Source organism: Arvicanthis niloticus, chromosome 5 (genome assembly GCF_011762505.2).
Source record: "Arvicanthis niloticus isolate mArvNil1 chromosome 5, mArvNil1.pat.X, whole genome shotgun sequence".
Classification (NCBI taxonomy): Eukaryota; Metazoa; Chordata; class Mammalia; order Rodentia; family Muridae; genus Arvicanthis; species Arvicanthis niloticus.
Genome location: NC_047662.1, coordinates 62,890,036 through 62,902,604, shown reverse-complemented (window position 1 = coordinate 62,902,604; position 12,569 = coordinate 62,890,036). Strand labels below are relative to the sequence as shown.

The following is a 12,569-nucleotide window of genomic DNA, read 5'->3' as shown; positions in this document are numbered from 1 at the left end:
GCCTCCCCCTTCATCTTTCAGCCCAGTCAGTTGGCTTTTGCCGTCTTCCTGATCTAGTTTATCCCGTATCTACTGACCTGTTAGGGCTCATTCAAAGACTCCCTTCTTCATGTAAATCTTCTCCCTTCCCCACCGGCAGACATCTTTTCTATACCATCGTCTGCCCTTCTCCAGTTTTTACCATGTTCTTCCTGGTGCCTCACTCTCTCTCTCTCTGCTACTGCTCCCCCTTGTTTGGAAGCTTTGTGGGAACAGACTCTTCAGTCATGTTTTCTCAGAGTATCTAGTGGGAAGCCTAGCACAGGAAGGTGCCCCAAAATAATGTGCCAATTATGTGTAGGACAGTATTTAAAAGTCCCCATTCCATTCTTCTCTGGAGATGAGATGGTATGTATAATGCATCTTTCCATTTGATCAATTTAAACGGGATGAAAAGGATTTGCAGCAAGTAGCTGATCTTACATCACGTCCAGAGAATTCTGTAAATAGTTATAAATAATGACTCATCCTGTGAGCCGACATAATAAAGCCTTACTGGAGGGCTAGTCACAGTGCTCAAACTATAAGACTGTTTAAGTGGAGCAGAGTATTTCCCCGAAGTGATGAACTGACAGTTATTGCCCCAGCACCTCCATCTTTATTACAACACTCCCTTACATTGCACAGTGTGGAGGGGCATAAATCACAGTTATGATTATTATTTTTAAGTGAGAGGTGAGAAGCCCTTGAGAATGTCTATTGTCAGGTCTGAGGGATCTAAGTTGACTTTGGGTCTCTTTGATGGAATCTAAGAACTAGGTTCAAGCCAAATTTGGCTTGTCCTGTCAAATAGTGTGGTCTGGGAGGGTTGAATCTCTGTTCCATGAGCTCCTTTATATTGGTACCTCAGAGGGACTGCTGCGTGCTTGGAAGACTTCACTCTTTCAGAGGTTTTCATTCCAGATGAAGAGTTAACCTCAGGTAGCATTTCCTGGATGGTCCCACAAGAAGATCCACATAAGAAAGATTTCTCTGATCAAAGAAGCCTGCGAACCCTGCAGACCTGATTCACTGTCTGCATGATTCACTGTAGACTGTGGTGTCTGATGGCACAGCCAAGGACCAAGAGTCACCTGGTAGCGAAGTCTAAGTCAAAAGTCTCTTAGTGCTTTAGATACGGCTCCCTCCTCTGCTCCCTTCCTTCCTTGGTGTTGAGGCATAACAGTAACATCACAGGAGAATATGTCGTGGAATGCTGCTTTAGTTATTGTTTGCTTATCATAACGGGGAGGGTTGTTTAGCCAAAAATAAGACAGTGAGTGGGAAATGGATGAAGGGAGGGACAGTCAAAGTGAAGAAGAAGGTTAAAGGTGATCTACAAGGCCACCGACAAAAACCAGTGGTCAAGCAGCTTCCTAATCTAAGGAGCATTCTTGGTTCTCAGTCCAGACAACAGTTTGACTTTTGTTTTCTTCCTCCAAACCTCAATCATTAGCAAGTAATGTCATCAGTCTGCAAGTGCCACTCCTGTATCTCCACAGGATCTTATGTGGGGTAGCAGGGAAAGAGGAAGGAGTGGCTGCATAACAGCATTTGCTCAGAAGGTTGTACAAAGGGGAAGGAGAGGAACAGAGAAAGTGACAGGGAGACAAGAGAGAGGTGGGGCTGGTAGGTGATGGGCAGGGCATTATAAGGGACATAGTGGAGGTTAGTGAGAGTCAACAAACCCTCTCCCTAAGCCAGAAGTCAAATGACAGCCAGGCTTGGGGCTCCCTTCAACCTATTCCCTGGTGGAAGGGCACTGACCAAGGACCTGCATTTCTCCAGCTGTTGACAGGACTCTGCCGGAGAGCTGCTTAGTGGCCAGATCACTTAATGACTCTCCAGTGGTTAACCAGAAACCCAGGAAAGCAACAGAGAAGGGCCCAGTTATATCCAGAAGCCAGAACTGGGAGGGGCTAAGAGTGGGCTTATCCAGGACTGTCAGATGGTCCACTTTGTGCATGCAAAGCAACTAGGAAATCTTTGGTAAACTAAGGCAGCTAAGAAATACTGGAGGCTGAACGCAAGATATGCAACACACTTAGGAATTTACTGTGTTAAAGGACAGAGTACCTTCTGATTGCATGTTAGTATCAGAGGAAGAATCATGTGAGAACCCCAAATGAGTTTTAAAATTGTCATTACATATTCCTCAAAATGTGGAGATGTGTGGGGTGGATCGGCAGTGAGGGTGAGAAGACAACTCTCTTTACAAAATCCAAAAATGTCAAATTGCTCTTCTATGAATTCTGTTCTGGAATAAAATAATTATGAAAAGTGATTCTCCCTGGGACAAGGTTGCTCTATGAGATAGGGTCTGAAATTCACTAGTAAGTGCATGTAAAAATAAATCCTGACTTAGGAAATTGCTCAAGTGACTCACCCAACGTGACAGAGTGAGAGCCTCCTATAGACAAATCTGGTCCCTGGAATGGTGGCTCTGGACTATTGGATTAAGGTTCTTGTTTGAGTTGGCAGGAACAGTAGGGTCTGAGGATACAGGCCACTGCCCTCTACTTGAGAACTGGGTTTTAGGCTGGTTTAAGGTGTATATGCTACTTTAGGTATTTCGTTGCTTTTACACAAACAATAAATCCATCAAAACTTAGCCCCCTTCTGAAATACAGGGCATCCCAGGCAAGCACTCTGTGGACTTGTTTCTGTATGTTCCTGAGAGTATGTGGGTGTTGATTTGTGCTTGTACTGAGGACACCATTTCTCTGCGTGTGTTATATAATCGGGATGGTTTGATTGTTTGAATGGAATAACACAATTACCCATGGTATTGCACGTCTCTAATTCCAACGAAACACAATGGCGAAAACTAGACATAAATGCAGAACTCAAAACGAAAACAAACCAACCAAAAAACCACACGATGTTACTGAGATCATGCAAAGAAGAAAATAAAGAGGTTAAAAAATGGGCAAGCAACAGACACCATAAATGAAAGAAGGAAAAAAGAAAAAGCCAGGGGCATACAATTCTGAAATCATTCTTACCTTCTTCAGTCATTGTGTCATAATATTTTAGTTTTCCATATGATCCAAGTTCTACAACATCACAGTAAAAGACACAAAGATAAGGAACGAGCTATAAAGTAAGAACTTCGCTTTTACACATTCTTAATTAATCAGATTCAGAGTCATACTGTCAGATTCGGCAACCATAACTACGTGGAGATGTGCAAACATGAGCCATGTGGCAGACGGCTTCACGGCCCGGTTTCAGAATCACTGAAAATATATTATTCAACTGAGGGTGGGCTGGGCTGTGTGTTACAGAATAGGACATATTAGTTTAACACTCAACAAAACAGAATACTTGGCAAAAGTGCTTTGGCCCAGGCTTTTCCTAACCTCACAACTTTTATAGAGGTGACACTCCAGGAGGAAAGGACTCAGCATGAACAGCCATCTACACCCAGGGATCCTTGTAGACACTTACTATGTAAAGTGGCCTAAAAGTCACCGCATGGCTTTTCCAGCCCCAACAGAACCATCTGTCAGAGAATAAGAAGGCTACTTGGAGAGTTGCTGTATGAACAGCCCAAGTTTAGCTCTCCTATTCCTGAAGATCTTATAGTTTAGACAAAACACCGAGTGTCATGTGTGCAGGATGCTGGACGAGGTGCCAGAGGCACTGCAAGCACTGAGAGCACCAGTGAGGAGTCTTCCCTGGAAAGCCTGCCTGGCTGAGACAGGCGAGAGAGCACAACCCGGGGATCAAGGCATGGCCTGCTGTGGTGCAAAGAGCAGGGTAGGGGAGCAGTTTTTGTGCTTTCTGAGTGTAGATGACCTGGGGACCTGTCTGTACTAGAGATCACTGGGAGGCAGGGATGTTGGAGTCAACTGAGGACATGATGACTGGGTTAGGAGAGAAAGGAGATAGGAATGTATTTCTTCTGTCTCTTACTTTCAAAGTTTCAAAACAGAAACTTTGGATTTTGTTCTCTTCATAATCCCAGATAATTTTGAGCAATTGTTGCAAGCAGATTAAAAATGGTTTTCTAGGTCATAATGACATTCTCACAATAAACTTCAAGAAATTAATTAGACTCGAGAGATACTCTTGTGACTTCTCCTATTGTGCCCATGGCCCATTGCCTTGCTGAAAATTCACATGAATCAACTTGAAATTGATGAATCTGTGTGAGATGCAGGAGCCTGCTTAAAGCAGATGACAAACATCCCTGCGTTGGATATTTTACCATATATTCTCTCCTCTATATATTCCTTTCCACATGTCTAATTTTACCTAAGGCTATTTTAATACAAATATATCAGTAGAAAATTATACCTTTGAGGAGAAAAAGCATCTCATATTTATGTTCTTGTGGATTTTATCCGTTCTGGCCTTTGTTAAAATCATTACAAAAGATGTAGGTGCTTAAATGAGAAGTTGAATTTTAGATAAATAAGAACTTTTTTTGGTGATTTCTAGGTATTGCTTTTAGTAAAATATTTTTCTGTTGTTTTAAAAACAGTTGGTGTATTATAGAGTGTGTTTATAGAGGAGTAGAGGTCTTAAGTGATCTACATGCTTCATACATTTTAATCATATGTTCATAGTGGTGTATGTGTGTGTTGTGTGTGTGATCTTGCAGTAAATTGATAAAATTCTATCAGCCAAGAAATAGTTTTTTTGTAGGCTCCCTTTCCTCTGCCAGGTAAAGCAGAGGAATAAACAGCTGGAATCCACTATTATTCGTTCAAGAAACAGGATATGGGTGGCCGTGTGTTTGCAAGGCTGGCTGTCAACCATGTTCTGCACAGTGATGGCACATCACTGTGTGTTAGTGGATTCATCTTTTTAGACGCAAACCTTTCTGTATGCACACGCCTGTTTTCATATGTTGATCCCAACCTGTGAACCATCTGTCTGTGGCAGACGCTGTGGTTTTGAACTTTATCTCTGTTTGGAACCATGCATAATAAATACAATCACATTGTTGAGTTGTCACTTTATGTTGACACAGAGTAGGATGAACTCATCACATATAACAAGCCTCACACATTCTTGCGCTGTGGCAGTATCTAGATTACTTCTGAGCGGCTTCCTTGGATGATGAATGGTACACAGGAACAAGAACAGGGCACACTTAATGGAAAAAAATAAGGCAAGCAATGGGGAGTGAGGCAGTGAAAAGCTTCACAGCAACAGGTTACATGGCTGGTCAAGCAGTATAAGGAGGAAGCCGAAGGGAATAGTATTTACTCAAGCCAAGGGGACCATATTTTCAGGAAAGGATGGAGGACAAAAATGAATGGATTAGAACACAGTCTTCATCGTTGGCAGCCACGGGATGGTGAGAGGGTGAACTCAGCAGCCACATCCCGAGGGAAGCAGGGCAACATCTCCACAAGCCAGACACGCCTGGTTCCCTGATTCTGGGGTCATGGGTGGTGCAGGTTGAGGGATGCAACATGCAAGCAGGACAAACACTGTGCGTGCAGAAACCAGAGCTCCTCACACATCTGGCTACTGTCCTATAGGCCAGGGATGCTCCCACAGAAAGTGGCCTTAGCCACTGTTTGTTGACAGCCTGTGTCCAGGCTAACCTGGCTGTAAAGGTCCAGAAGGCATAATGAAACTCACCTGTGTAAGAACTTGAGTTCCAAATCACCCACCCCTCAACCCATGACACCTTCTCAAGTCACCCTTGACTTGTTTTTCATCCATCATCTATCTATCTATCTATCTATCTATCTATCTATCTATCTATCTATCTATCTATCTACCATCTATTTATTTACTTCTGTTTTTTGAGACACGGTTTCTTTGTGTAGCCCTGGCTCTCCTGGAACTCAGTCTGTAGACCAGGCTGGCCTAGAACTCACAGATCTTCTTGGCTCTGCCTCCGGAGTGCTGCAATTAAAGGTGGCATGACCATCATCCTGCTATTTTCAACTTATTTGGACTAGGAACCAACTGAGAGTCTCTTGAGAAAGGAGGGAAGAGGCTCGGAAAGCTTGGGAGGTAACCACTTGGTCCCAGCTAGCAGCATTCACTGTAGTACCTGAACAAGAGGCAGCATGAAAGAGTGGTGTGTCATCCTGGTTTCCACTCTGGAAATCATCTGGTGCCTCTTCTTTGAAAGGTTTCTCCAAGAACACCATGTGGCCCAGAAGAAGGGGTATATTGCAAACCCACTGGCTTGTGTTTGGGATGAGCCTAAAGTTGACCATAGATGCCTCCTAGCACAATGCCATACAAACCCAGTGATACGTTTTCAAAGAGCCTGAAGCCTGGCCTCTGATGTCGCCAGACATGGTGCTGTGCTGGCTTTGTGCCACCTGGAGAGCTGGGGACATAGGTGTCCAACTTCCTATACATCCAAGGAACTGAATGTATCATTGTTCATCTGACCACCTTGATCCACATTTGCTAGCAATATCTCTAGCTGACTTTATGGGTCTGGGTTCTGGGCTCTGGTCCATACTTCACACTGAACAAAATCAGGGTTAAGGGTTGTGTGAATAAGAATTAGTATTTGGGGCTTGTGACACGGGCATAGATTTCTCCTTCCTCAGCTGTACTTTTGAGGCCTTTGACAGTCTTTATTCCATAGCTACCACCAAACCCTAGAGATGGGAAGAGCAGAAAAAGGACTTCTCATGTTTGAAGATCTAAAATCTGAGTGTATGAAATGGGAAGTCAGTAGAAGGATCCATGCTGAGTTCATTTTATTTGAATGGGAACTGGAGGTGGAGGAATAAATGAGAATACACATTTATTATTTAAGTGTCATCTCATGGGAAAATTCATGATTGACGTTCTATTCTTTTCAAAGATCTAGCTTTATTTCTGAGTATGAGTTTGATTTTTTTTTTTGGGGGGGGGGAACAATTGGAAAATCAAGGCTTTCTTAGTCCTGACTGCAGTCCAAACTGCAGTTAAGCTATCTAAGATGTATGGATGAGTACTGGCTTGCGTGGAAGGGTTATGTTCAGCATAAACTGCATGGAAGAAGATGGGATTTGAAGTTTGAGGTGTAGTTTGGGAACCAAGATCTACTGCTTATGGGACATGTGACTCTGAGCAAGATGTTTTCTCTCTCTGAGTGCTGGCATCCTCTGCATGGTCATTGCTCTGTCCTATACACAGAGTGACAACGAAGAGCATGCAGGATGACCAACACAAGATGGAATATGAGAAACTGTCATTATTGCAAGTACCACAAAGACAAGGACTCCCAGGATGTAGAAAAGGGCAGCGAGACAATTTGGTACCTTATCCATGCTTATTAAGACAAATTCAACATGACCAAGAGGTTTTTAAAAAGAGATTTGTTGTTCAATAGCAAAAGATAGTCATCATGCTGTGGCCAATACTTTAAAAAGTCTCTTCATTAATCCCACACATCGGTTCTCAGATTTAAGGAAAATAAAGCACTGACCAAAAGGAGGGAGAGAATGGGACAGGTGACCCTTCTTCATCTGACTGAAGGTGCCAATTGGAACCCAGACATTTTCCCTTTGTTTATTTGCCAATGAGCTGGTTTCTGGCTAATTTGTCTTATGTTGAGAATAAAGACTCAATCTTACTTTACATCTGTGTAAAACAGAAAACCCACATCCCCACACCTCATGCTCAGCTCTCCTCACATTTACTAAATAAAAGTGTTCAAATGCACAGCTCCCCAGAGACAGGGACATTCAGAATGCTTTGGTGTGTTGAGTTTTCCTGGACTTGGTAAAACTGAGAAGGTCAACATTGATGCTCAAGGTCTTCCCCTGCAGCCATTACAATAGAGGTTAAGAGGCCTTCTGAATAGCACTCATTGGTCAGCTCAAAGGTAGGTTCTACTAGTTATGAGTTGGGTGTTCCTTTCCCCTTTTTCTGTTCTTCCTGTAAACTGAGGTGGGGGCATAAGGAGAGGTGATTACTTGTCAGGAGTGTTTTTATAGGATCAGACGAATTGGTCTGTAAAGCACTTTGGACTGGGGAGTTACAAACATCTTTAGGAACTGGTCTTCTTCCTCTGTCTACTGTAGGTCCAGTATCAATCTATAAAATTCAGCTTAGTGTAAAGTAATGAAGTCCCATCTAAAGGCTAATTGCTTCCATGGGTAGCTACTCATGAATATTTTGAGATGTGCAAATGAGAAACAAATTACCTATACTTATTTCCCAATATACAGAACCTGATAAAGGATGCCTTGGAAAACTTCCAGAAGCAAATCAACAATTTATTAATTTAGTCTCTGAATGAAGGTATTTTGTCTCTTCTATAAATCTGAGGATTTAATTTAATCACAGAGTAAATGATTGCTTTGAAGATTTTATTTATTTCTTGTTACTTTGAATTTTTGAGGCAGTGAACTCAAGTTGCCCAAGCTAGGCTCAAATTCACTACTTAGCTGAGCTCAGCCTAGAACTCCTGATCTTCCCACAACCTACCCACCCAAGCGCTGAGATTACAGGCATGCATCCAACATCCAGCATGAATGTTTCTAAATGACAGGATAAAGGTTGGTGATCTGTAATTTCCTATCATACATAGCACTTGCACTGTTCATAGATCTTATGATTGTTTTGTAGGGTGTTTGGAATAAATTGGTTACTACATTTTTTTTAGACAGTGTTTCTTTGGGTAGCTGTCCTGGAAGTAGCTCTGTAGACCAGGCTGGGCTTAAATTCATAGAGATCTGCCTGCCTCTGCCTCCCAAGTGCTGGGATTAAAGCCATGCGCCACCACCCAGCACAACTTCTATCTTTTTTTTTTTTTTTTTTTTTTGAGGTACTATCTTTTTTTTTTAAATGTCTCCTAATTTGAAAAATTTTCTTCATACTAAGCCTAAGTTCTTGGGTGAAAGAAGATGTTTTCTAATGCAGCCCAATATTAAGCTTTATGGTTTGATTTTTTCCCTCAAAAGCCAATTTGTATGGGTTAACAAAATTAATGGTTTTCTTAAAAGGTTTTCTTTAGCCATTATTCTTATGTATCAAATGTTCTTGGCCAACCTAAGTAATTTTTTTTTAAGTTGGAGAAAAACAAAACAAAACAAAACCCGAACCACAAGGAGATGGAGGTTAAATGAGAAAACAACCTCGTATCCCACTTCCTACTCAAGTGAGAAAGGAAGGGATATTTTAACCTTCAAATTCAAAAGCTTTCAAAGCTTTCAAAGCTTTCAAAGTACTGACTCACTGCAAAAGCTCGCCGTGGCATTCTGTGGGAGACTGACATTCGAGATGAACTTCTCTAAGTGGCTCTCAACAGGTCCATGGTCCACAGGTGCCTGGGGATGGCTGAACTGAGCATGTGGTACACATATGTCATACATGAGGTGTTAGAAGAGATACATTTTGCCCCATGGAGTTCTTTCCTCCTGCCGAAAGATACTTCTTTCTGTTCTATGAGATTAAAGCTTCTCACTTAGGTTTCTCACAGGAAGGTAAGACCTTGGCAAACAAAGCTGAACTTGGTTTGGATGGGTTCTCCTAAATTCACGAATTGTAACTTAAGTTTTAATGCAATATAAAATTGGGATTTAGAACCATTCAAGACCAGTTCAGGTCATGAGGGTAAATTCTTTTGGAATAGATCCATGGCGCTATAAAAAGGATCATGGGAGGGGCTCTGGATTTGCTTTTGTGAACAACATTCAATGCCTATGGAGGAAGGACATGTGTTCAAGGTGCCATCCTGACAGCAGAGAGCCAGCCCTCGCCAGACCCACATCCCCAAAACAATGAGCAACTGAACATACAGTTCTGTGCTTTATAAACTACCCCATCCTAGGCATTCTGGCAGGCATCACAAAATGAACCATGACAGTAATCCTACACTAGCTACGAGTTCCAAAAAAGATGTGTAAACAGCAAGTTCACGCATGCGTGTGCATGTGCACATGCAGGTACCTACCTTGGCGCTCTTAGGGAGTTACCGCTGACTTTCATGTACTCTGAATCTAGCCCTTTTGTGGAATTACTCTCCTGTCTCAACTCGTTGCAAATCTAAGCCTTATGGTTTGTTAGCACCAACATTTTTGTCTCCCTCACTTGCTTCCTAAGTACCATAAACGCGTACTCACAGACCCTAATTAGTGGAATCTGCATACCTGGCTTTCTTTGTGAAACCTCTTGATTTTCATGGGTTTTCAACAAAATCTAAAATTTAAAAAAAAGCTTAATGAATTTGAGCTATATTTGGCTCATCAATTTTGTGACTTGTGCTTTAAAATCAGATTGCTTAGTCCAAGTTACTTACAAATGTTTGTTGAATAAATGAACTAACTATTCAGGTGGCTGCACCTGGGAGGGAGGCTTGCCTGATACTTTTCTTCATCATGTCAAGACTTCCTTCTTTGTGGCCCAGTCGGGTCCTTCCTTGCTGGCTGAGAACGGGATTGAATCTAACGATGGTTTCCTCTGGGGAACTGTAGTGGAGCCCACATTAGGAACCTGAGAAGCTACAGTATTGTGATCAGTTCCATCTATTATGGGTGTCCCTGGGCAGTGAGTTCTACCATTGTGCAAGTAGAGAGCAGAAAGTGACTCTTCTTACTGTGTTTTAAATTTTATTTTGGGAGGATTGAAAATTGCACATTAAGTCTAACTCTCCTCTGTCATTTTGCAGATTAGTACCCGGACGAGGCAGAGCACAGTGGAAGATTTTGAAAGCTAGGTTAGGATCATGGGGGGAAGGTGTCAATATAATTATGTGGAAATTATCAGCCTTGAACAGTGAAAAATAATGTGTGGTCATTACTGTAGATCATCCAGATGGCTCATAATAAAATGTCCATGTGAGTCCCCAGATACTCTGGCTTCTTACAGATTTGTCCCCTAATTTGCAGCCAGCTTCTATGTGGGGTTGCTTAGCAATGTCACACAGTGCTTGCCGAGCTCTGCCCTGTGAGGGGCTGTCTCAGACCATATTTCACCATATTTTACATGCACTGGATGATCAGGCTAGAAAAACAGGCCCTTGGATGTGAGGTTCTGCTCTCTTTTTGAGATGGGGAAGGGACAGAGTAGAATAAGCCTTTTAATGGGAAGAATGTTTTCTAGAAAAACAAAACAAAACAACAAACATCCTAAGAAAAGACCCAGCCTAACACAACATGGTTAGGACACCGTCTCTTCTGAGAGTTCTTTTCACTGTGCCATTTCAAACCTCAACAACTATCTGTAGATGGTTTCAGATCCTGACACATTGCTAGAGTGTGCTTTTTTTTTTTTTTTCCCAAAGTCAAGGTGAAAAATAAGTGATAATACAGTATGCTAGGTCTGCATACAGCTGATAACCTTGCACAGCCAGATCTGCTCTTCTTGGCCAGGAGGTGTGTGTGTGTGTGTGTGTGTGTGTGTGTGTGTGTGAGAGAGAGAGAGAGAGAGAGAGAGAGAGAGAGAGAGAGAGAGAGAGAGAGAGAGAGATCTGGGCTCCTTGAAACTCAATTTTCATCATTCTGTAAATAGGAACAACCACAGTGATCTTGGAGAATCGTGTTGAAGATTGCAGGCATTTGTTGGTTTTAACAACTTATTTGGCTTTTCTAATAACATATTTAAAAACATGGTCTTAATAATTTTTAGGGGCCTGTGAAGAGGAGTGAAAAGCTGAAGTTTTTACTGTTAACATCTTCAAACATTCTGGCTACATTTCCACATCACTATAGGCACTCTGATTCAACTCTACTGAGTCTAAAATGTGTTTGTTACTGGCCTTAAATTGGTTAAACATTCAGTTCTCCTGATTTTTTTTTTTTGAAAAAAAAAAAAAAAAGACTTCTGAGGCTGCCCATACAGAGAGGCCAACATGTTTCATAGAAATACAAATTTGAGTATGATCTGTGGTTGGGAGACGGGCATCTAAGGTGATGCTGAGCTGCTCAGGGGCTTGTGCGGAGCCTTAGTGATCTCAGAGATGAGATACCCAATTCTGCTCTGTGCCCCCACCCTACCTGAAGTCTGTGTGCTCTACTGCAATGCTCTTATCTGAATTCTTCTGCTTTGCTGATTTTTTTTCATACCACTTGTCAATTAACCTTTTCAAAAGCCAAAATGGAAAACCCATTACTTCTTATCCCTACACGCACTATCTTTTTGTTGTTGGAATTGAATGTCCCAATTTAATTTCCACTCCAGAACCATGCTTTAAGGTTTATGATTCTCTAGGCATCACTGAATACCCCCAACCCTAGCATAAGCCATTTCCTTCCAGCTTGCCTGTGTCAGATAGTTGTTCCTGCTGTTGTGCCAGTCAAAGCTACCTTAACCAGATTGCTTTATACTGGTTAGGGCAAGGAACCATTGTACTTATTTTGTTAATTCAGCCTCCCCCAGAGTTCCTAGTGCTCTGTAGGTGATCAACAATTAAATCCCCATTTAAAGTGTTGTCTCCTTTCAGCCTTGTCTTTGGTACCTCTGCTGGTGATTCTTTTACTGCTCTAACTCTGCAGGTTCTACTACTCTTTAGTATCTATTGGGAGGAAGTCTGAAGGAAGGATGTCCGTGGTATTACTTTAGGAATGCTGGTAATTCCTTCTATAGCAGGAGGAGTTACTTCATGTAAAAGAGGCATAAGAAGAATCAGACCA

General features: G+C 42.0%; 1 protein-coding gene across 8 annotated transcripts in view; it reads right to left on the bottom strand.

Annotated features, from left to right (window-relative positions):
• The window catches only part of Slc24a2 (solute carrier family 24 member 2), a 229,628-nt gene that overhangs the window by 62,365 nt on the left and 154,694 nt on the right, over positions 1 to 12,569 (bottom strand). For 5 of the 8 annotated variants that reach the window (XM_076934688.1, XM_076934685.1, XM_034501930.2 and 2 more), the window contains one exon: positions 3,024 to 3,074. The exons of the other annotated variants lie outside the window; for them this stretch is intronic. In XM_076934688.1, coding sequence (XP_076790803.1) covers positions 3,024 to 3,074 — 51 coding nt within the window. The remainder of the gene's footprint in view (positions 1 to 3,023; positions 3,075 to 12,569) is intronic. 8 annotated transcript variants of the gene reach the window in all.